At 53.9% G+C, this 22169-nt stretch overlaps 2 protein-coding genes across 6 annotated transcripts in view; one reads left to right on the top strand and one right to left on the bottom strand.

The window, feature by feature from the left end:
- Positions 1 to 545: 545 nt before the first annotated feature.
- Positions 546 to 8806, bottom strand: FUNDC2 (FUN14 domain containing 2). The gene is made up of 5 exons (XM_069811248.1): positions 8683 to 8806; positions 8027 to 8177; positions 6575 to 6650; positions 5245 to 5379; positions 546 to 3468 (listed from the first exon to the last, which is right to left on the bottom strand). Exons 1-5 carry the CDS (start codon positions 8699 to 8701, stop codon positions 3391 to 3393), a joined length of 459 nt encoding a protein of 152 aa, XP_069667349.1. The 5' UTR covers positions 8702 to 8806; the 3' UTR covers positions 546 to 3390.
- Positions 8807 to 8848: 42 nt separating this feature from the next.
- F8 (coagulation factor VIII) overlaps positions 8849 to 22169 on the top strand; it is a 37230-nt gene continuing 23909 nt past the window's right edge. For 2 of the 5 annotated variants that reach the window (XM_069811235.1, XM_069811236.1), the window contains exons 1-2: positions 17707 to 18199; positions 21899 to 22023. In XM_069811235.1, the coding sequence (XP_069667336.1) occupies positions 18048 to 18199; positions 21899 to 22023 (277 nt within the window). In that variant the 5' untranslated portion in view covers positions 17707 to 18047. Of the gene's footprint in view, positions 8865 to 9569; positions 9678 to 17702; positions 18200 to 21898; positions 22024 to 22169 lie in introns of those variants that run through there. The other 3 variants (XM_069811234.1, XM_069811237.1, XM_069811233.1) reach the window with 3 other exon arrangements.

Raw genomic sequence — 22169 nt, 5'->3', positions numbered from 1 at the left:
GCCTTCCCCTCCCAACGTCCTCCCCCCCCAAAAAAAACCGTAAGACAAAATTGGGGTTTTAGTATTCTTGAAAAGTAGGGGACAGTGATTACAATGTTGTGAAGCAGCTCAAACACTTGACAAGTAGCTCATTTTTCCTTTTGCCCTATCTGAGCAGGAACAGTGGAAAGTCACTAACAGATGATAAAAAAATAAATACTTAGTCTTCTGTTGTGTCTATTAAGAAGAAAAGCCTCATCTCCATGCCCACTTCTACTTGGATGGAGCAAACTTGCTCAGCAGGGAGACTCTGAAGCCAGGCTGGCAGCAGAATAACCTCCTGCCCCAGAAGCATCCCACCTACTGGGAACATGGGTGACTGGTGCCAGGATCATCAAGGAGGGATTTATTAAGACAGCCCATGGTTACCTGCAGAGGAAAGGGAAGGCTGGTGGCTTCATGCTACTGGACTGGCTGTAACTGCTCCCGTGAGTCAAACACAACATGCAGGGTAAGACAAAACCATGCTGGTTCCCAAGAAGTCAACAGACCTCACACATAGAAGCTATTAGAGCAAAACTGTTTAATAAAATATCACTTCAACAAGCATTTACATACAATATATAAAAACACTTTAAAAGCCTAATGAGTTTTAAACCTTATAGTGGAACAGACACCAGAAGTTGTTGAAACGAGACCAAAACTAGCGAGGGGGGGGGCGGGGGGGAACACCTCATCTTGGCACCTGCAATAATGAAAATGCATCCCCACAGAGGTTCATTCAACATCAAAGCTTCCAGTGCAGGCCCACAGCATCAAATGGTGCCAGCCACAAGCCCGACACTGCCTTTGATTTACCAGATCCTGATGTCCTTGTTCATTCCCTGCCTGCATTCACATCAAACTCAACATGAATTTGTCACTTGTTTCCCCTTCCAGCAGCAACAGAGGCATTTTAACTCCCTCTCTGGGCCACTTCTCTCTGTAGCAGCAAGTCAGGACCCCATGTAGCAGAACCCAATACACCCTTCCCTGCAGCTGGGCAGAAATAGCGGCTTATTTGAGGCTGAAAAACATCCCTAAGGTCTGTTAATGATTTACTTTGAGTTTTGTCATTGGAGAAAGCTTTGTGGAGATTAGTGCATCTCAGAAGAAGTTGTGTTATGCAGCAGACCAGGCAGAGGGACAGCAATGCTGTTTTCCTAGAGGAACAAGAGATACCCTGCAATACAAATGTATCAATTCATGCACTTTCAGCCCTGCAGGGTTCCTAAAAAAACCACCAAAACCAAAACCACCACCACCATCTGTTACTCCACTTCCAAACATCAATTTACTGAAGACTTATTTGCTGTATCACATCACTCCTGCAGTCCTAAATGGCTTTTAGGAAGACCATCATTAAAAGAACATGAGCCCAGCTGCTCTTTCATTCTCCTTGGCCATGTATGGCAGAACAGGAGCAACAATACCAACTTCTGTTTCCTGATTACCTGCAGCGTCTTTTCAGATCCTGAAGGTGAGAAAAACCTCAGCTAAATCAATGTGTTGCTACAGTGACACTTCAATCAACAAAGCTGAAGCAAAATTAAGAACTGCAAGTGCTCATCCCAAAACCTCTGGTGGAAGAATGTCCAGCAGCTTTGGGGGAAGATACCCATTTCTAGCTATACTGAGAGTAGCAGCAGATGATCAGAAAGGCCTTACACAGCGCGGGAGATGGGGTGCAGCCGCTGTGCCATGTACTGCATCCTGATCACCCACACACATCATCATTCCCTAGCATGTTTCCCATTGAAGGATGGGCTGACTTTCACATTAAAAAAAAACATTCTTGGCAAGAATCCTATATGGACCTGCTGGAGGACATCACCGCACCGTCATGCAAGTCCCCACACTCTGGAAAGCAGTAATGCCAGCCCAGCAGCCAATGCAGAACACCTCTAAGGGATTTTTTTTTTTGTAATTTTCTCTTGTAGGTTATTAGAGTTCTGCTCTGCACACAGCTGCACTGGGACAGACTGTCCAAAAGCAGTTGAACTCTGCATCTGGGCTGCCTCATGACCTGCAGAGGGGCTGCAGCTGATGGAATTAAGCAAGCAGCTTTTTTTTGTGGCAATGGTAAATCCAAAGAAGGAAAGAACATAACCAAGGCAGAAAGTATGGAAATGAGCCACTCCACAAGAACACAACCTAGTTTACCCAACAGTTTTGTCATTTCAGTTGCTCGCAGAGAGGGTTGTGCTCAGCAAAGGCAGGTAAAGGACTGCACTCGATTTCGCATCCTCCCCCCACCCCCCGATTCCAGTAGAGCTGGCAACAGGGACCCTGGACCAGTACAATGTACCCTAAACAGGGATGCATTTCCTGTCTACAGTCCTGTCCCACATGGTTACAGCTCTAAAAGCATCACCAACACCAAAGTGGCCAGAGAAGGTCATGGTAGACTTAGAAACAGCAGTCTGAGGCCCAAGGTGATTTACTGTAAGGGGCACAGCTGAAACGCACACCACCTGTGCCAGCTAGCCTGACACAGACAAGTCAAGCACGTTGGAAGACTGCCCACCACAAGAGAGCGCCTCAGCACATTTCAAAGGCTTGAGCAGTCAGCTAGCAAGTGAGAAAGGTGCTCTACAGTGCAGGAAGCTTGGTGACTTTCAGAACTCGTGATGAGGAAAGGGCCTGGAGAGTCATCCATGGTGCTCAGTTTCCATGAGCAGTGCCAGTGCTGCAATTCCAGTAAGGGTACAAATAACAGCAAAGGAGAAGCCAAACGGCCATCTATGTGCAATGCAATGGTGGGGAGAGGGCAGGAGAACCCCCACCACCACATATAGCATCAACTTGCTCCTTATCCACCTGCCCTAGACACAGCCCAGTCTGTCCCCTGGCACTTCTGCATCCACCCCAGCACAACTGAGCATATTTTGGATTGCACACACCATCTTTGTGCAGAATGAAGCACAGGCTTTCAGGTACCGGGGCATAAAAAGTGCAAGCTAAATAGCAGTGAACAGCTGACAGCTGTTGTACACATATACCGGCAGACAGATGTACATGTAACAGCCCTGAGCACCTGGAAAGAGGCACATTTAAGAGATTTCTCTGCCACTACGTGTTTATGAGGCTGCAGCTCATCAGAAAATCTGGGACTGGACATATTTGGTGGGGAAAGGAATCACAGCAATACACCAGGAGTCATAAGCTTTCAGACTGATCCCAGCACCCTAACAGCCCAGACAGCAGAAAAAGTTGGAAATCAGAAGCAGTGTTGTAAGAAACAAGGGCTGGAACCTGTGAGCAGAAGGGACTGAGCCTGTTGGCAACATCCCTTGACTTTATAAGTGAGAGAGAACAGCAGTAGAGGAGGGGAGGGAAGGCTGGGCATGAAGGGAGAGTCGAGCACAGTTTCTAGGACGCCATTCCGAGCAGGAATCCTCCAGCAAACCCTCCAGTCAGGATAATATTCTTCTTCAGAAATATGATCACCTAAGCAGGGGAGAGAAGAGCCAACAGCGTTCAACAACAGCAGGTCACCCACCCACCCTCCCCATAAGAAGACATCCCTCAAGCTGTTCTCCAAGGTGAGTGATGCTCAGAGACAGGCCACTGCTTGGGTCTGGGAAAGTATCCTGCCTAACGACCTCTCCTCCTTCATCTCCCTGCTGCGTGTACAGCTCCTGAACTGATCCAGTCCCAGTGCAACCCAGATCCTCTGAGAGCTGCAGTCCAAGCCTACATGCTCCCAGGCTCTCTCACAACCAGCACGATCAGTCTGACAGAAGGGGCTGCTGGCTGTGCATGCCAGACCAGGGTATAGCAGAGTCCAGGGTAACTAGGCCACTCTGCTGTGCTTTTCTTGTCAGACTGAAGAGACACTTTTCCACGCAACCCCAGCACGTTTTCTCCTAACCCCAAAGAATTTGCAGCAACACACAGTGAGCTGGTGTCATGCCTAGAAGCCACCCTGACTGTCTCAAATATGCATAGATAGAATCATAGAATCACTTAGGTTGGGAAAGACCTTTAAGATCAAGTCCAACCATTAACCTAGCACTGCCAAGTCGACCACTAAACCATGTCCCTAGGCACCACATCTACACGTCTTTCAAATACCTCCACGGATGGTGACTCAACCACTTCCCTAGCCAGCCTGTTCCAATGCCTGACAACCCTTCTGGTGAAGAAATTTTTCCTAATATCCGATTTAAACTTCCCCTGGCACAACTTGAGGCCATTTCCTCTTGTCCTATCACTTGCTACTTGGTAGAAGAGACAGACACCCACCTCGCTACAACCTCCTTTCAGGCAGTTGTAGAGAGTGATAAAGTCTCCCTGAGCCTTCTTTTCTCCAGACTAAACAATCCCAGTTCCCTCAGCCACTCCTCATAACACTTCTGCTCCAAATCCTTCACCAGCTTCGCTGCTCTTCTTTGGACATGCTCCAGCACCTCAATGTCTTGTAGTGAGGGGCCCAAAACTGAACACAGTATTCAAAGTGCAGCCTCACCAGTGCTGAGTACAGAGGGACAGTCACTTACCTAGTTCTGCTGGCCACATTATTTCTGATACAAGCCAGGATGCTATTGGCCTTCTTGGCCATCTAGGCACACTGCCAGCTCATATTCAGCCAGCCGGCTGTTGACCAACACCCCCAGGTCCTTTTCCACCAGGCAGCTTTCCAGCCACTCTTCCCCAAGCCTGTAGCGTTCCATGGGGTTGTTGTGACCCTTGTTGAACCTCATACAACTGGCCTTGGCCCATCAATCCAGCCTGTCCAGATCCCTCTGTAGAGCTTTCCTATCCTCAAGCAGATCAACACTCGCACCCAACTTGGTGTTGCCTGCAAACTCACTGAAGGTGCACTTGATCTCCTTGTCCAGATCATTGATAAAGATATTAAATAGAACTGGCCCCAATAGTGAGCCCTGGGGAACACCACTTGTGACCGGCCAACAACTGGATTTAACTCCATTCACCACAACTCTTTGGGCCCAGCCATCCAGCCAGTTTTTTACCCAGTGAAGGGTATGGAACCAGTTTCTCCAGGAAAATGCTGTGGGAAATGGTGTCAAATGCTTTACTAAAGTCTAGGTAGACAACATCCACAGCCTTTGCCATCTCTCCAGTTTTGCTGTCATGGAATGGAAGCATTCTCTCCTTGTATTTGCACAATGGAAGATCCATAAGAGCCCAGGAGTCAATCCTGTTTTCTGCTGTCCCTCCACCTAAGCACCTGCACACACCCTGGGAAAGTTGTCTCACCTCATCCACTCTGCTTTTCACTTCTGGAGACATTTTGTTACCACTGCTGTGAAATTTCAGCTGCTGCTTGGCTTTGTTCACGTCCCGTTCTACCAGCTTCCAGTCCACTTTAATGTATCCTGTGTGGTTTGCAATCTAGAGTTTTGAGGAGTGGAAAGAAAGTTCCTGGAGTAAAGTCCTACACGACCACGGCTAAACAGACCCCCTTGCCCACCCACTTTCCCTGACCATAGCCACCTCCCACACACTGGTCCAGTGGGCTGAGAGGATGAGCACACTAGCTTAAAAATTGGACAAAGGACCACCCCTGCAGCTGTATTAACTGTCCCACAACATCTGTATCCCACAGTAATCCCCTAACAGCAGGGCACACATTGCAGCTTAGCCTATTTCAGCCTCTATTCTCTAATGTAAAGCTGGCATCACCTCCCCCTCACAACTGCCACATGTATCATTGGGACTCTGCAGCTCTCCTGCTGCTGTGGGTGGACACAGCTATTAATAGCCTGTTCCTCTCTAAGTATTTTATCTGGTCAGGATGATTCAGCAGTGAAACTCTCCCTGCTCAGAGCAAGCTTTTGGCTTTCATAACAAGCAGAGCCAGAAGACCAGGGACAACGAGTCACACATGAGACAGCACCTGAGAAGCAAACAAATAAGACTGCTGAGCAAGGCCTGAGAGCCATTCTGCCTCATGCAGGACATACAAGCTAGAAATCCACATTTGAGCAGCTCCCCTCAGTGCCAGGGATCTCGGAAACCAGGAGAAATGCTTGAGGACAGAGAGAGATCTCTGTTTCTCTTCTCTTCCCCAATGCTTTACAGAGAGCCCCATCTGTGCTGGCCTGACTCCTCAAGTAGCCAGGTTGACCAGAACCATATCACAGACACAGACAAATCCCTCTTGACAGCCAGGGCTGTTCTTCCAGGAACAGCATCTCCACAGGCACAGGATTAAGTACAGTAGCCAGTTCTGACCAGACAGTCCTGCAGCAGCAGCAGCATGCTTTGCCACAGCTGAAGGCTGCCTCCTGCTTCACCCAGGTGCCCCTGCGATAACAGCCCCCACATGTCTTTGGCCTGGCCTTTGTTAGCAGACCCTAAATGGATAGCACCTTTTGGCAATCCTTAATTTTACACACACTGATCCTGCTTTGCTGCTGCATCTACGTACCCCAGGGAACACACACCCTTGACATCCATGGCCACACAGAGCTCCTGGCAGAGCAGCGAACTGGCCCCACATGTCCCAACAAATAATGATCACTAGACAGCCCTTTGTCCCTGCCAGCACAGTTCTTGGAAAGCCTAGCCCACTATTCATACACACCTGAAGTAGGAAAAAGCCACCTCCCACCGCTGTCGCTGCCAGCTTTCCAACTTTCTGGAAGACGAATCCAGTACACCTACAAATCAACCAGGATCCAGTCAGGTGAATGAGATACCAAGCACACACTCCTCAGCATGCTTCCCACAGGCAAGGCAGCCTTGGCAGTAATTACCCACAACTCAGAGGCAGCCTGACGAATGGCAGAAGAAACCCACGTGCAACCAGAAAGAGAAAAGGTTTGTGCCCAGCCAAAACTGATGCTTTATAGCTTTTTACTTCTCACTATCACTGCCTTTTGCAGTTTTGATTCTTACCTCTTCAACATCAACGTTCTCCCAAAGGAGTAATGGGAAACACGTGATCTCACCCAAATCAACAAGTGATTTTAGCTTTTTTTTTTTTTGAGCTGGTATCATCTCTGAAGGGAAATTAGGCAGCACATCTGCTGCTGCTCCATGATAGAGCATGGGGAGCAGATCACAAAGCAAGCTTCTTTGTTGCCCAAACAATTGCTTACTTTTCATTTCTCAGAAGAGAAAAATGCTGAAACAAGCAGACAGCAGTGGCCTAAAGTGGTGTCCAAACTGGGTTACATGCTCTCTGACATGAAAGACATCACTGCAGCCACCAGAACTCAAGCAAGCGCCACCCCATTGCTCAATCATGCAGCAAAGGGCTAGCGTATTGTTATCACCCAAACCAGACTTTACTTTGAACAGTTTCCTTATCAGCATTGCAAAACAACACAGCAACGTGCTCCTACCCATTTCTGAATACACACACTTAGTGAAGATACAAGAGAGAGGTAGCCAGCTCCTATTTTTATCAGAAAATGGTGATCTGTCTTACACTTTTAAATGGTTACCCCTGTGCCAGATGAAGAACACAGGCACAGCAAGAAGCAAAGCAGTGTGATTACACCAAGCTTTCAACTCAAACAACACTGCTGCACAAATGAAGTTGCAAATAGAGCCAAAAGCCACCAGCACTTGCTACAAGCAACACAAAACCCCAGGAACCATGCCCACAGGCCCAATAAGCCACATCCACAGGAGATTTTTGTGCAGATGCCTGAAGCACATCCACCTCCAGGGAAGACGGTATCCTTGTTCCAAGAGGCTCATATTTGCCTGTCCTAAATTCAAAACTACCACTTTATACCAGAAGTTAAAGGAGAATTATCTCATCTCAAAAATTAAAGCCTGATGCCATTTTCTTCCCTACGAGACAGTCTCAGTTCTTCAGCTCCACAGCAGAGACAGCTTTTAAGACCTCCCACAGTTCAGCAGAGCATGCCAGGGCACAGTTGGCTGAGCAAGCTGGACACCTGCCTTCTCTGAAAGACTGCCAGCTGACCACCCTGCACCTGTCAGTGTGTTCCCAAAAGCATGGTTAATGCCCACAGGCATCCTGCCTGCCACAAGCAGCAATAGCAACCCCAGCACATCTTACCATCCCGTGACCCCTCCAATCACCAGCTGTGTGGCCACATTGTATTTCTCCGCGCTTGACCCCGAGCTGGGGGCAAAGACCTTGCGCCACCACGGCCGATTCTTGGTGTACTCCGCCAGGTCCAGCACGTTGAATGAGTCCTCCTTCACACCTGCAGGCACCTGGAGAGGCTCAGTGCCAGAACTGCTGTCCCACAGCCCCCTGCCAGCTGCCCAGGGCCTCCCCAGGGACACCGAATCTCCACCCAGTCACACAGCCTATGGATCTTGGCACTCTCCCCGGGCCTTTGGGAACCCCCAGGCCCCACGCCCTACGTCGAGGGTCTCAGACCACCCCCCAGAGCCCCTGAGACCCACTCGGACTCTGTCCCCGGGACTCCTCACACTCCTCGGTGTTCCCGCAGGTCATGCCCCTGATGCCGGGGCGCGGGCTGAGAAGCCCTGTTCCGGGAGCCGCCTCCAGAGCGTCCTGCGGCGGTTCGGGCCCTCAGGCGGTGCCAGGCCCCGGTACCGGTCGCCGCGCGTTACCAATGGAAACGGTGCCGCGCAGGGCACGGGTTCTGCTCTCTGCCGGAGGGGCCGCGCTGGGGGAGCCGGGGACGACGCCGCCATGCCGCCATGCCGCCATCCCTCCCCTCCCCTCCCATCCCGGCCCACCTCCGCCCGGCACCGCCATGGCGCCACTGGGCTCCCTTCGCCGCCGCCGCGGGCACGTGACCAGGCTGCGCAGGCGCGCGACCGCCCCCTCACGTGGCCGCGCCCCGCCACGCCCCCGGCGCGTCATTGGGAGGAGGAACGCACTGGCAGGGGGGCGAGCACGTAGCGGCGGCGCGCGTGGGGTTAGCTCGGGCACGCGTGTGGGTGTAGAGCGGCTGCGGCCATGCATGTGGGCACGCGTTGGCCTCGACTGTGCGCCCACTGGTGTCCATCAGTGTGTCCCTTTAAAAGATTGTGCCCTCTGCTACTGCAATAGCATCATCTGGTCAGGCCCTGTGTCCCTGGTGCCGTGGGTGGCTCTGCTGTGGGGTCTTCCAGGAGGACTGGCTCAGGTACAGAGTATCAGTGCAGCACGAGGGGGCCTGCGGCATCCAGGGGTGGGACAAAGGGGGCTCCAAGGGTGTCTTAAAAGCTTCCTAAGGCCCATGGCAGTTTGCTCCCTCTGACATGGGAGGCTCTTGCTCAGCTGCAAGCTGTCACTCCACAGAAGCAGTGCCTTTTGCCATTTGCTTAAAACAAACACAGCCTTCGTGGGCAGCTCAGCACCCTGGCACATGGGCCAGGACTTCTTTTCTCATGTTGGGTCACAGAGGAGCAGTGCAGGTGTGTGGTGGAGCCGGGGTCTCAGGCATGTTGGAAGTGGTATGGAGGGTCTGCTTGCACTGTGTGCAGCATGCATACCCAGCTCTGCCCTGATGTGCCCCTGCCTGACCCCGAGCCCATTTGGGCAGCCCAGGCATGCTGCCTGGCAGGAACACATTTTACTGTCTCCCCTGAAACAATGATCCCTCCAATTTCTGAGCCATTACTCACTTGCACTCCTGCAGAACAAAAGCCACCTACTTCCCACCTGGGGATGCGGCTGCCCAGGAAGTAGCAAAGCTGGAAAACCTGAGACACAACAGGCAAAAAGAAGAGATCCTCCTGGAGAGATTGTAAGTGAAGGAGGAGCGGATTTGACCCTCCTGTGGGGTTAACGGAAACCAGTGCTTGAGTGGGAGCAGGAGCACAGGTGGTGCAGACTGGGTGGGAGAACAGACAACATTCTGGGAACCAAGAGCAGCAGTCTGCCATGGTGGCCGGGACACCCCACAGCAAATAGCAGAGCGCCTCCTTCCCCCTCGCAAGCAGGCGGGGACATGTCAGGAGCCACAGCAGCATCGCAAGTGTTTCCTGCACTGCCCTGATTAGGGGGAACCAGCTGGAGCACTGTATCCACGCCCAAACCAAAGTGGCAGGACACTTCCATGGGGACCGAGGCGTGATGTCTTGCACACAGTCGTCCTGTGGGGGCTGGTGGCTGCTACCCACAGCAGGTTTGGGCCTTGGGACTCAGCCATCTGAGGTGCCAAGGGCCAGGCAAGCCACAGCTGGACTGATGGGTGCTGTGGGGGTGCAGGAGGAGAGAATCCAGGTGTCCAGCCCAGTGCCCAGCCCTTGAGCTCCAGGGACCCTGTAGATAGGATGGTCCAAATGGCTTTTGCCCTCATAACCACCCGAAGAAGGAGACTGCACTCCACAAGGGTTTATTTACTTTCTGGCAACTGGAAAGCTCCTGCATTTGCTCTCCTGGGCAGCCAAAGCCCCATGGCACTACTCAGGATCAGGGCTCCCCTCTGCCCCCACCATACTCCCAGGCAGCCCCAGTCGTCCTGTCCCCAGCAGATCAGAGGGCAGCTCCTGCAGGTGCAGCGTGGTCACCCTTTGGTGACCCAGTAATCAGATGTAGCTGTTAGTGAGACTGTCAGACAGATCCTACACCGACTACTGAGCAGCCAAGAGCACCATTTCTTTGCTGGGTCTCTGTTTGGCTCTAGGCAGGGCTGGCAGCAAGCAGAGCAGCTTCCCCTGGGAGAAGATGTGACCAGGGAGGGCATGGCCTATGTGGAGGGATTGCTGGGGCCAAGTGGGCGCCTGGCAGCAGTGTTTCATCTTGGGAATCCCATCTGAACACCGGTGTCAGGTGGCACTTGTGTCTCCTGCATGTCCAGTAGGTGGTGGGCTCCCATCCCCGTGCAGCAAGTCCCTGGTTTTGTCTCCCTGCAGGCAAACAGCTGCCCCCATGCCCTGGGACCAGCCAGGGTTCCTCTTGTGCCTCCTCCCCGGTGCCACCTGGGGGATCCCACACACACTTGGTCCCAGGGGCACCCACTAGCCTGAGCATCTGCAGCGTGGACCTATCTTTCCCAGCTCACCTGCACCATCACCCAGGGCAGGCGCTCGGCTTCCTCCCACGGTGGGGAAGGAGCTGGGCTGACAGGGAGGCTGGAGAGGCTGCAGGGTTGGGGGCTCCTGTGTAGCGGGCTCAGGCCCAGCTTGGTACAGAGGGTGGCACAGGGGCCAGTGGGTGCAGCAGCAGAGTCCAGCACTAGCACCTCAGTACCCTGCAGCTATTGGAGCTCCCTGCAAGGCACCTTCCTGGCGAGCAGCCCTGGTCAGCTCAGAAGACACAGGCACAAAAAGCTGTTCCCTGTCTCCAGGGCTTTCCCTCCCTCCTGGCACTACCACCACCTCCCAGCCTGTGTGGCTGGGCTAACCCACAGCTCACCAGCCCATGCAGGCTTCCAGTGGCTGTGCACAGTCAGGGCAAGCAGTACCAGGCAATAACACGGTCAGCAAAACCATGTCCCCCACTTGCAGAGCCCCCCAAAATGCTCTGTAAATGGACCCATGGTGCCCCCCCAGGCACCTCAGTGAGGCACCATACCTGGCCATCTCCGCCAGATGCCAGGGTCCCCCGTCGATAGGAAACATGTCCCTGGTGTGCAGGGACCTGGAGGGCTGCAGTGTCCTGGGGCTCTCAAGCTGCTACTCCGGTGGCTCTGCATGATGTGGCCCCAATGCTGCTGGCCTTGTGGCCCCGGCTGCATGGCGCTTTGCCGAGGAGGCCACCTTGTCGCTGCTTTTAGTATGGTGAGAAGCAATGTCTGAATTCCCCTTCCCCCAGCTGGGACATCCGTGCTGGCGTCACACAGCTGCATCGGGACAGCCCCAGCTTGGCGGCTGGCTGGGGGCACGCTGCAGCTTGCAGAAAGGAAATTTGCAGCTCAGCCCTGTCAAAACAAGAGCACGGGGATTTTCAGTGGGGTTTCTCTCACTGCTGCTGTCTCTCTCTCTTTTCTCATTTTCTGGAAATGAAACAAACTGAGGCTCCAGCCTGTCATGCCACTCAGTGTCTATGGATGGGAGCAACAGCCTTTCTTCTTCACTCCCCTCCCAGCTGCCATGGGGACTTTTTAGCGTAGGCCAGCTCTCCCCCAGCCTCCCCCACTTCCATGCCGCAAAGGAAGGGGCTTTCTGCTCTCTCCTGCCAGCAGCTGGGATTTCTGCCAGCCAGGTTTAGGGCAGGAGGGCAGGCTGAGCAGCCTGGCACCAGGCACAGCGCTGTGCTGAGAGCGGCAGTGAGCCCCCAACCACCCCTCGAGCCGTCCCTCCTGCCGAGAAGCACTGATTTTGGACAGTGAATGGATGCAGCCAGCCTGGAGCACAGCAAATGATACTGAGCAGCTGCTCAGGTGATACAGGCGCTCTCTTTCTGACTTGCTGCTGCCTTGCAGGTGACTGTGGGCAAGTCCTGCTGCTCCCTGCAGCAGTTTGCCCAGCTGTCCAAGGTGAATAACAATTCCTGGATGTGCCATAATCTCCTTATTCAACTCTTGCCTGTTTTTTGCCCCTTTGGCCAGGATCCTAGTTGATCTTCCCTGACAATCCCCCCATCTCATGAGTCTGCAGCCTCTCCTGTTGCTACCTGGCCAGCAGGCACCCCTGCCAGCCCCAAGGCCTGGGCTGGGCATGTGGGGACAATGTGAGCGCAGTGCATGGACACTCATGGACGCTAGTGGCAGTGGCATCCCCAGGCTCAGGGGTCTGCCCCAACGACAGGCACAGCTCAGGGCTGGGGGGCAGCTGGGTTGACGTCTTCAGGCTGCACAGGAGCTTGCTACATCTCCCTGCATCCAGGTCTCCTTTATTCTTGGCAATGATGAAGAGAGGAGTTTTCCGAGACAGTGCTTCTCTTGAACAGCCATTCCTGTGGAGCGCTGTTAAATTCCTGTTGTTAGATTTAGACCCTTTTCTGGCTGACCAGGAGCTCTGTCAGTGTGAGGTTGCCAGGGTTGAGCAGCACTGAGCACCAGGGAAGAGGGGTAAGGCAGAACATGACCATGTCCCTTCCCCATGGCCCCAAGCACAGCATCTGTGCAGGAGAGCCACTTCTTGCACGGTTGAGGGGAAGCTTTGCTGAATATGAGCAGCCCTGGGGGCTTATTCCAGGAGTTTTTGCAGCAGCCAGGGTGTCTCAAGAGATGAGCTAAGCACAGCACGCAACAGACACAAAAAAACCAGACACCTCATGGGAACATAACCCCATCTCCAGGCTGACTCAGCAGCAGCAACCCTCAAAGCAAGCCCAGGAGAGAGCAATTGCTGTGAGCTTCATTTAATCAGCCAGGATAATTAGGTGACTTATGAAGGACATGTGTGCATGGAGGCTGCTCTTGTTTTCCCCAGGCTGCTCTGACACTTGAGGAGCAAAGACCATTTAGCAATAGCCGTGCAAAGCCGGCAGCTGCAGGGAGCGTCCTCTGGCCAGTGAGATCCCTGAATGCTTGTCCCCCCCAGCTCCTGCAGGCACAGACCCCTGAGCACCCTGTGTCAGGAGCATGGCTGTTGTGCTCCTGCTGCCTGAATCATTCAGAGATGCCTCCGATGTGAGAAACGAGAGAGAAAAAGGAGAAATGCTCCACTGACCCACTTACTGCAGGGAAGGCCAGGGGAGGAGAGATGGCTTGTTTTGGGGACCTCCTCCACATCAGCATTTGTGCTCTGGGGCTAGGGAACCTCAGGGCTGGATTTGCCAGATATTCAGAGGTGTTGGTGCCATCAGTCCCACTGTGGTCCTGCTCTTTTGGGGTCCTGCTGTCTGCAGGTCGGCTGATCTGCGAACTACATGGGGCTGCAGCCTCTTCTTTCTCCATCATTGTTGGCGTGCAGCAGCCAAGCAAGGTCTGCCAGGCCTTTCTTCTCCAGCCCAGAGCTTTGGTTCCAAAGGAGGGAGTTTTTTTCCCCCAAGGACAAGTGTGGGCTTTGTTCCTGCTGTGATTTATCTGCACTAAGCCCAAGGTTTGTCTCTCCATCTGGCCTGGTTTTGCAGCAGCCTGGATGGCGACAAAAGCACCAGGAGGTGACTCTTTTGGTTGGTGGTTTGTTTTCATATTTTTTCCTTCTAACTGAGACAGTGGGTTCTGAAAAAAGCAGCTCCCCTAAAGCACCTCTGCCCTTGCAGAGCACAGTGGGGCTGGTTACATGGGATAAACACATCTCCTGTGACTAAACCCCAGTGCTGGCTCCGGAGAGGAGGCTTCTTCGGCATCCTTCACTCCAACTGTGCAGGGAGGCACTGGAAAGGTGACAGGGATTTCCTGCAGCATTTGGTGAAATGAGTCAGCGTGGCACACATCCAGGTGGGTATGGGCGGTAGGCTGGGCAGGAGCCAGCCAGCAGCATGCACCTGGCGGCATGGGGAAGAAGCATGGCAAGCCCATGTGGCAGGGACTTGCCCAGGGCTGATCTGTGGAAGAGCAGGGATGTGTCCCGCTGACCCTCGGGCTGCTGTTCCTCTTTCTGGAGCAGCTGCATACCAAAATTAAGCCCTCCCCAGGGCAGGCAGGGTCCAGGTGGGATGCGGGCAGCAGCGGGAAATGCTCCAGCTTGGAAGCGCTTGGTACAAGGGGTCATGCCTGGTCCTTCCACTGGATTGCTGGTGCCATGCAGCACAGCCAGTGTCTTGGTGCCCTCTGCCCATGTGAGTGCTGGGAAGGGCAAGTGCCTGTGGGTGGCTGCTGCTTCTGACATACTCTGCATTCCTGAGAAGCTGCCATGAGTCACTCGCTCTCTCACATACACACACGTACACACAAAAAAGTCCCAGGAGAGATTAGACATGGCTCACTTTTTGTTCTGAGTCATTTTTATCTGCCCCAGCCCCGTATTGAGCTGAGAACTGCACAGTTTGGGGAAACAACCAGCACTTTCTTCATGCATGTGGATCCTTGGCTCTGGCCAAGCAGGTTTCTCTGGGACTTTCAGTGGCAGGAGCCTGTCCTGGCTTCCCCATCACATTTGCATGGGAGGACAGTGCCCTGGCGCTGTCTCATGGGGAGGTTTGAGGATGGGCAAGTGTGCTTACACTGTGCCTCGCTCCAGGCAGGCCCAGAATGCCAATGCCTCTCTGCAGCTCTCTCAAAAGTGCAGCTGTCTGCTACTGTCTGGCCCATCCGTGCGTGGGCAATGCTGATGCTTTGCAGTGGCACCCATATGGGCTAGCAGAGCCCTCGGAAGAGCCAGGGCTGCTAATGCCACCCCACTTGCTGGGGCCATGCAGGCTTTTGCTGGGGCATGTGGGCTCCAGCTTAGCAGGCTGTGCCGGGGGAGGAGTCAGGGTCCCTGCGGATGCCCAGCTGTCCTTGGCATGCTTCACTCTGCACTGGCTGTTATGTACTTGCACAAAGCTACCCACTGCATGCAGCAAGTGCCAGGATCTGGGCCCCCTCCCCAAGTTACTTCCAAGTATTCTCCAGTTTCAGACCTGGATTCCTCTTCCCACAGCCTTGAGTACCTTGATAATATAATTTTCTTTCTGCTCCCTCGGGTTAGACCCCATCTCTCCAGTTTACTCTTATGTCTCTGGGTCAAGAACCTGGAGCTGCCTTCCAGTAGCTGAAAATGTTTAAACCCAGCAATTCAGCACCTGCTAGTGTCACAACCATTAATTTGTGACTGTGTCCAGGCTCCTGCCACTGCAGCCCCCAAAGGAACCTTTGCCTGACTCCCCTCTGTGATCCCTGGATGTTGTCATCCCACAGTGCCTGGAGTGCCTGGATCCATGCAGATCTCCAGTACCCAGAACTGGAGCACCGCTCCTGACAGGCAACCCCAATCTTCCCACATGCCTATACCATGCTGCCACCCCCCGACTGCCCTCTTCACAGTCGTGTTGTCTGCTTGGTGACATTTTCCCCATCTGCTTGTTTCTGGAAGAAACACCTTTTCCAGCCTTTCTGGGTGAGCACAGTCTCACAGCACCAAGAGATTCCCAGACAGGATGACTGGGATAAAGTCACATCCGTACTGCAGGGGACACCAGTGCCAGAAGCACAGCTTGGATCTCCCATGTCTCTCCCAGAGCTCCAGACAACCCCGTCCCCTCCAGCACTGTACAATACCCTTCTGATTCACCGCGCCGGGGCAGGTGGTGCAAAGCACCCAGGGCATCCCCGAATGTCACACACAGCTTGTTTTGCCCCAAAATACTTGCTGGAAAACATGGGGCAGGTTGTTGCTCATCTTCCTCGCAAAGAAAAGGCGCACCAGGCTGGGCATGGAGCCAGCTGCCAGCGCATGAGCTGGAGGAAATGTGTTTCTCATTGGCTTTTTGCTTCTCCTGGAGCAGGCTGGGTGGTGCAGGGGGGAGTGCTTTCTGTCCCAGCTCCTGCTGTGTCAGCCAGCCCCTAGGCAAGCCCAGGAAGGAGTGGGGAGCCCCTTGGCAGGTTGGGGTTTTACACCGGCCGAGGGGGAGTTCCCCCAGGTGCGCCTTGCTGCTGCCATGGGAGCCCTGGCCAGACACAGCTGCCCGGGATGGTTTTCCCCCTCAGGCCCAGGGCTGCTGTAAGAAGAGGGGTGGGAAGAGAGGGGGTGTCCCCAGCAAGGTGGCAAGAACTGGCCCCTCTCTGGGGGAGGGGGACAGAGAGCTGTCACTGACCCCATGGACATAGGGTGCTCCTGCACAGTGAGCCCATGCGGCTGGGATCCTCAAGGTCATTCCCAGACTATGCTGGGCTACATGGGGCAGTGGGACATCAGGGAACATGTTCCCGCATCCGCTGGGATTACCCCTACCTGGGGGGCTCAGCTCCTATCACCCATCCCATCCGCCCCGCACTAAGGATTCACATCTGGGACCCCAAAACACCCATCCCTCCACCATCCCCACCGCCTCCCTCTGTTGGCCAGGCACCAAGACCCGTCACATGGATGCTTCTGCACACACTGGGACTGTCACCAAATGGGTCACTGCCCCCGTTGCACTCCTGCTGCCCTACAGCATCATTTATGGGACATTTCCCCACCTCACTTGCCTAGTGGACACTGGAACCATGCAGGGTGTTCCTCCTCACCTTCCTGCCTTTGTGAGCCAAGGGAGAACCACGTGCCAGCGTGTGCACGTGAGCACGTGTGTGTATTTGGGGGTGGTGGTGGTGGATTTCCTGGGCTTTTAAAAAGAAACATTGAAAATTTGTGAGTTTAAAATGGAAGAAGTTTGCAAAAACATTTCAGTGCATCTTCTCTGAGCTATTCTGCAGGACCCTGAGACGAGAGAAGAAGCGTGAGGAGCAGCTGGCAGGAGGGGGACTCCCAGGGATCACCCCGACACTCTTCCTCCCATGTGGCTGGAAGCGAGATTGTGTGGCTAAATCATCACTGCTTGGGGTGCAGGCACCCAGGGGACAGGGATACACTACACATATGTACATGCATATGTGCATCCCTGGCTATTTCCTCACCTCCCGCCCTGTCCCTGCAGATACAAAGTGCCCTGTGGGCTCCAAGCACTGGGGGGCACAGGGCAGCCTCTCCTGCTTCATAGCAGTAAGCCATCTGCATCCTGAAGGCAAATTTTCCCATAAATTGCCATTTCCTCAACTATGTGGGCTACCAGGTACAGAAGGCAGCTGCCAGCTCCCTGGGGGACTCCAGCCCTAGACACAAGCCCAGACTGATCTGTGGGGGAAATAAAGGCTCCTGTGCCAGAAGCAGCAGCAGGGTGCTGGCCTGCTACCCGCTCTCCTCCTTCCCCTCTGCGGTGAGAGGGAAGGTGGGACCAGGCAGAGGCCGCACCTAAATTCCCCTTCCTTTGCAACCCTCCCTTTTCCTCACCTCACTCCTGGACATGGGCCAGGACACCAAGCCAGCTGGGTCCTTCAGCAGAGCTTACCGCTGCCCTTGCCCTCCCTTTTCCTTTTGTTTTTTCCTCTCCTCCTCTCATTGCCACCCCAGAGGAAGAGAGGGAGAGTCAGTCGCTCACACACTCCTCTTTGCATTAACGCACTCCAGTGATTCCTCTCCTGATGTCTTTGGGAAACTCTCCAGAGCTCTGACTGAGCCTCTGGGTGCTGGCTTTAAGTCATTGTCTCCTGTGGATTACAACAGCTGGATGAGAAGATAAAGGCTTTTCTCTCCTCTTTCTGTTTTCATTCCTTCCTTTTCACTTTTCCTTCTGAAGCCAGAGTGGTTCCCAGCCAGCAGGCATGATGCTGGTGGGAGCCCTGCACAATCTCCTGCTCCTCTGCCTGGTTGAGGAGGGCATCAGCAAAGTCAGAAGATACTACATTGGTGCAGTGGAAACTGCCTGGGACTACACGCACAGCGACCTGCTCTCCGTGCTGCAAGCGCCTGCAGGGTAAAGCTCTTTCTATTGCAATTCCAGCAGCCTGCTATGGGTGTTCTGCTACACTGGCATGCACAGCACTGTGAGCTTGGGTCCAGGCAGGCAGGTGCATGGGGGCAACCTGGCACAGTGGTACAGCTGGGAATGGGTATTTCAGTGCAATGAGGAGTCACTAAATGCAAGCCCTGATAATGCACAGGTGGACTAAATCTGCAGAGAGAAATGCAGACCTGCTCTGCACTACTGCACTGCTTTACCTTAATGCCGTTTGCCTGTGACCCTTTAAAGTATGGCCGAGAGCCAAGAGCTGGTTCTCCAGCTGTGCTTTCTCTTTTGCTCTGTATCCTGGGAGGTTTGGGGAGATGTGAGGGGAGATGGGGTCCTGTGCCTCCCTGCCTAGGGGCTGCAGAGGGAGGTTGGCTGTGGCCCCGTGACATAACTCAGAGCAACAAAGGCTCTCCACTGTGTCTGCCCCTGGTAAAATGCAGCTTTAGTTATTTATACCTTTGTGTACGTTACATTGCTGGGGCTGAAATTTTTCCTTTAGGGAATGAAAATAATTTTTAGTGTTTGGTCAAAGAATGGTGTTTGTACACAGTCACAAGAGGGAGGAAGGCATAGTGGGTTTTCCCAAATACTTTGGAGTAGGAAGGAAACGTGGCAGTTGCATTGCTCAGGCATCAGGATGGTGTTATCTGGAGACGCAGCTGGCTTGGACGCTCATGGCTGTGAACGGGCTGCTCTGAGCTCAGCATGAGGAGCAGAGCTGGATGGCTACATCCCCTGTGGATCAAGCTGTACCCCTTCACTCCGCCCTGCTGCCACACCCTTTTCCCCAGGCTCTGTGCTGGGGTGGTGTGAGCCCATGGCCCCATTTCAGACCCACGCTGGCTTGAGCAGCGAGGAGCTGTGATTAGGCTCCAGTGATGATCCCAGTCAACCTGACTAGCTGCCATAATCACTGAGTTACATTGGTTTTCCCCCCTTTGGTTACTTCAGTAGGAAAATTGCATCCAGCAACCCCCCTGTTTTACTAATGCCCCCCCTGCCCTGCTTTTACTAACATTGCACTCAGATCCATTAGGCTTCAGTGGAGGTGAGGTCACTCATGCTGTTAATTCAGCCCTGTGGCTTTCCATTTTGGCACTGGCTTTAATGACATGCTTGCACACCGTTTCTGACCCAGGAGTGACTCAGGGACCTGGCTCTGCCCTGGGGATGAGCGGGGCATCAGCAGGCAGTCTGAGATCACTTGTCCTTCTCTAAAATGGAGAAAGATAACTCTGGCTTTCTCAGAGGGACCTGGTGGTGTGCTCCACCCTGGAGAGGCAGGGTGTGCCCTGGCAGCGTGGCTTCTGGCAGAGCCATGGCAGGAATCAGGGCTTGCTTGACATAGCTGTTCCCAGCTGGATGATGGTGGTTTTTCCCTGGTCCTGCAGCCTCAGCCCGCTTCCCCCTGCTCTGGGAGGGCACAGGTAAACAGCCAGGCTGGGGAGAAGGGGCATGCAGGAGCAAGCCAGGAGAGCGTGGCAGGAGCAGAGCTGCTACTGGAGCTAGGATGCCTCCAAGCTGTGCATAGGGTGTCTTCTGCTCCACCTGTTCTCCCTCATGATACCAGTATCTCATGGCAACCCCTAAGGGTGCACCTCCAGGCAGGACATCCAAAACCCCTGAATGTATCCAGTGATTTCTCTGGCACATTTGTGGAAGGCTCTGACAAATGAATGGGCTATGGCACACCAGGCCAGAGCTGCTTATGCCTTCCCCATGATTTCAGTTTCTCTTCCTCCCAAACACAACCCTACCAGCAGAGTCAGAGTCAGGACCAGCACGTCCTGTGATGGCCCCAGGGATTGGAGCTGGCAGCCATATAGCAGCAGCCCATGTTTGAGTGCTTCAGCAGTGCAGGGTGTTTATCTTGGCAGTCTCCCAGCTCTGAGAGATGAACAGATAGTGTGGCTAACAATGCTGATTGAAGGCGCCAGGAACTTATCTCCCTGCCTTGGCTTCAGCCGCCCTTGGGGTTGGAAGTCCATGGGGACCCCAAGTGCAGAGGACTGGCCAGAAGCACTTGGATCAGATGTCCCTGCACTGAACTCTGCCTCCTCATTCCCTGCAAAGGCCGTCAGGCTCTGCCATGCCAGCTGGGACCCAGTGCTGAGTCCTGGTGTCACCAAGTCTCCTCCTGGCCATGCCCCTGCATGCCAGCAAAATCCCCCTGGCTTCAGAGGATTTCTGCCTTGTACACCACAGAATTAGCAGGAACAGACCCTCATATCTCAGGGATGTATTTTCAAAGTTGGGCTTTCTTTGAGTCAGAGATTAAGGCACAGCTTCCCGACAGTGGACAGCCCAGTGCCAGTGACCATGCAGCACTGCCACCTCCCAGCATGGGGTCACCCTGGAGAGCAAAGCTTGGTCCAGACCCTACAGCCATCGAGCAGGAGTGGTAACAGCTCGTGGGCAAAGTCAGCTGAATGCAGTGGCCCTGTTCACTGGGGCTGTGTCTGCTGGGGCCCTCCTGCCAGCCCAAACATGGGGTTATAGCCATGGTGGGAAAGGCAGGAGCTGGGCGCATGTGGGGTTTTCGTGGGTGCCCATCCTGCTCTGCCACCAGGGAGGTGAACCCTGCTCTCCCCACAGCATCCTCTGGCTGCTGGTGACTTCCAGCTGGCAGCATGGGGGTGAGCGTGCGTCGCCCTTTCCTAAATTTGAGTCACTCTGACTCCTTCCTCTTCCTTTTAAGGAAGAGTCGCAAAGGGAACTGCTGCTTGAATGAAGGCTTAGTCAGAAGGGGCGAGCAATGCTTCTTCAGAGGGAAGAAAATACCACCTGGCTTTTGCTCCAAACAAAACAAGGCTGGAAGCAATCTGTGTGATTACTGGAAATGGTCTCAGTCCTGGGGCTGATAAGCCAGCATCTAAAATCCCTGGAGAAATTCATGGCTTTGTTATCCTGATAAACGTGCTGGATTCCTTTTGGAAAATGAATTTGTTAAGCTGCTTACAGATAGAAAGTGGCCAGCAGAGATAAGTGGGGTGAAATACGTTCAAGGCTCCTTTATCCCACTGCTGCAGGGAGTAGTTTTTTAGGGGTGGCTATAAATCACAGTTTGGTCAGAAAAGAAACAAATGTGGGGACATTGCTCAGACTGCAGAGCAAACTGCCATGACCTGCCATGCAGCCTGACACAGGCTCTTTCCCAGGGGGAGCTCAGGAGGATGCTTGAGGTTATGTGTGTGATGTGATGTGTCTGCCACACCTGAAGGTGCTGGGGATGGGGTGGGGGGGTGGCTGTGGGACAGAGGCCACCATGGCACTGCTATCACAGCACTGCCAGTGCCTGAGGTCTCTGCTAGTGGGGAAGCATGAAGCCAGGCAAGGCACGAGGCGGGAGGCTGGCCGCAATGCCTGCAGCTGTGGCCACTCCCAGCCGCAGCTGGGTACAGCTCTGTGCCTCCTGCCCTTCTGTCTTCTTCATCATGACTGACACCACAACATTAATCACTGCCATGTTGTCATCTGTGAGCTGAGCAAAATGTTTCCAAACACACCTGTGGGTTGTCAGGAAACCCAAAGGACACAACAGGGTGAGAAATCTCTAGGGCTGGCATGGTACAGGCAGATTGGGGGAGGGGAGGAAGAGGATGGCTGCTGCCCATACATGGACAGGGCTGCGCAATCAGCCTTGGCTTTTCCTTCCTTCTGCAGTGTGTCAGGGCACCCAGGCCCACGGCCCCCCATACTTGGTGTCCCTCCCCGGTACAGGAAGGCCGTGTTTGTGGAGTATCCTGATGCTTCGTTCACACAGCCCAAGCCCAAGCCAGCGTGGATGGGTAAGAAGCACCTGCAGCATGGTGAGCCCTAGCTCTCCTTGACAGCGGCCAAACTCATCTGGGGTTGGGCGCTTGGTGGCCCCTTGGCCAGCGATGGGGAAGCACCTGGGTGGAGTCCCAGTATGGCAGAGCTGCTGGGGATGCAG

Source organism: Haliaeetus albicilla, chromosome 23 (genome assembly GCF_947461875.1).
Source record: "Haliaeetus albicilla chromosome 23, bHalAlb1.1, whole genome shotgun sequence".
In the NCBI taxonomy this organism is placed as follows: Eukaryota; Metazoa; Chordata; class Aves; order Accipitriformes; family Accipitridae; genus Haliaeetus; species Haliaeetus albicilla.
This window is presented reverse-complemented; position numbering and strand designations above follow the sequence as displayed.

Excerpts from the sequence above, each read along its gene's own strand:
- FUNDC2 (XM_069811248.1), bottom strand. Across the intron at positions 5,380-6,574 it reads GTGGCTTTTTCCTACTTCAG|ATTGCAAACCACACAGGATA; the intron begins GTGTGTATGAAT and ends TCAAAACTCTAG. Across the intron at positions 3,469-5,244 it reads TGAAAAGCAGAGTGGATGAG|GTGATCATATTTCTGAAGAA; the intron begins GTGAGACAACTT and ends TCCCCTGCTTAG.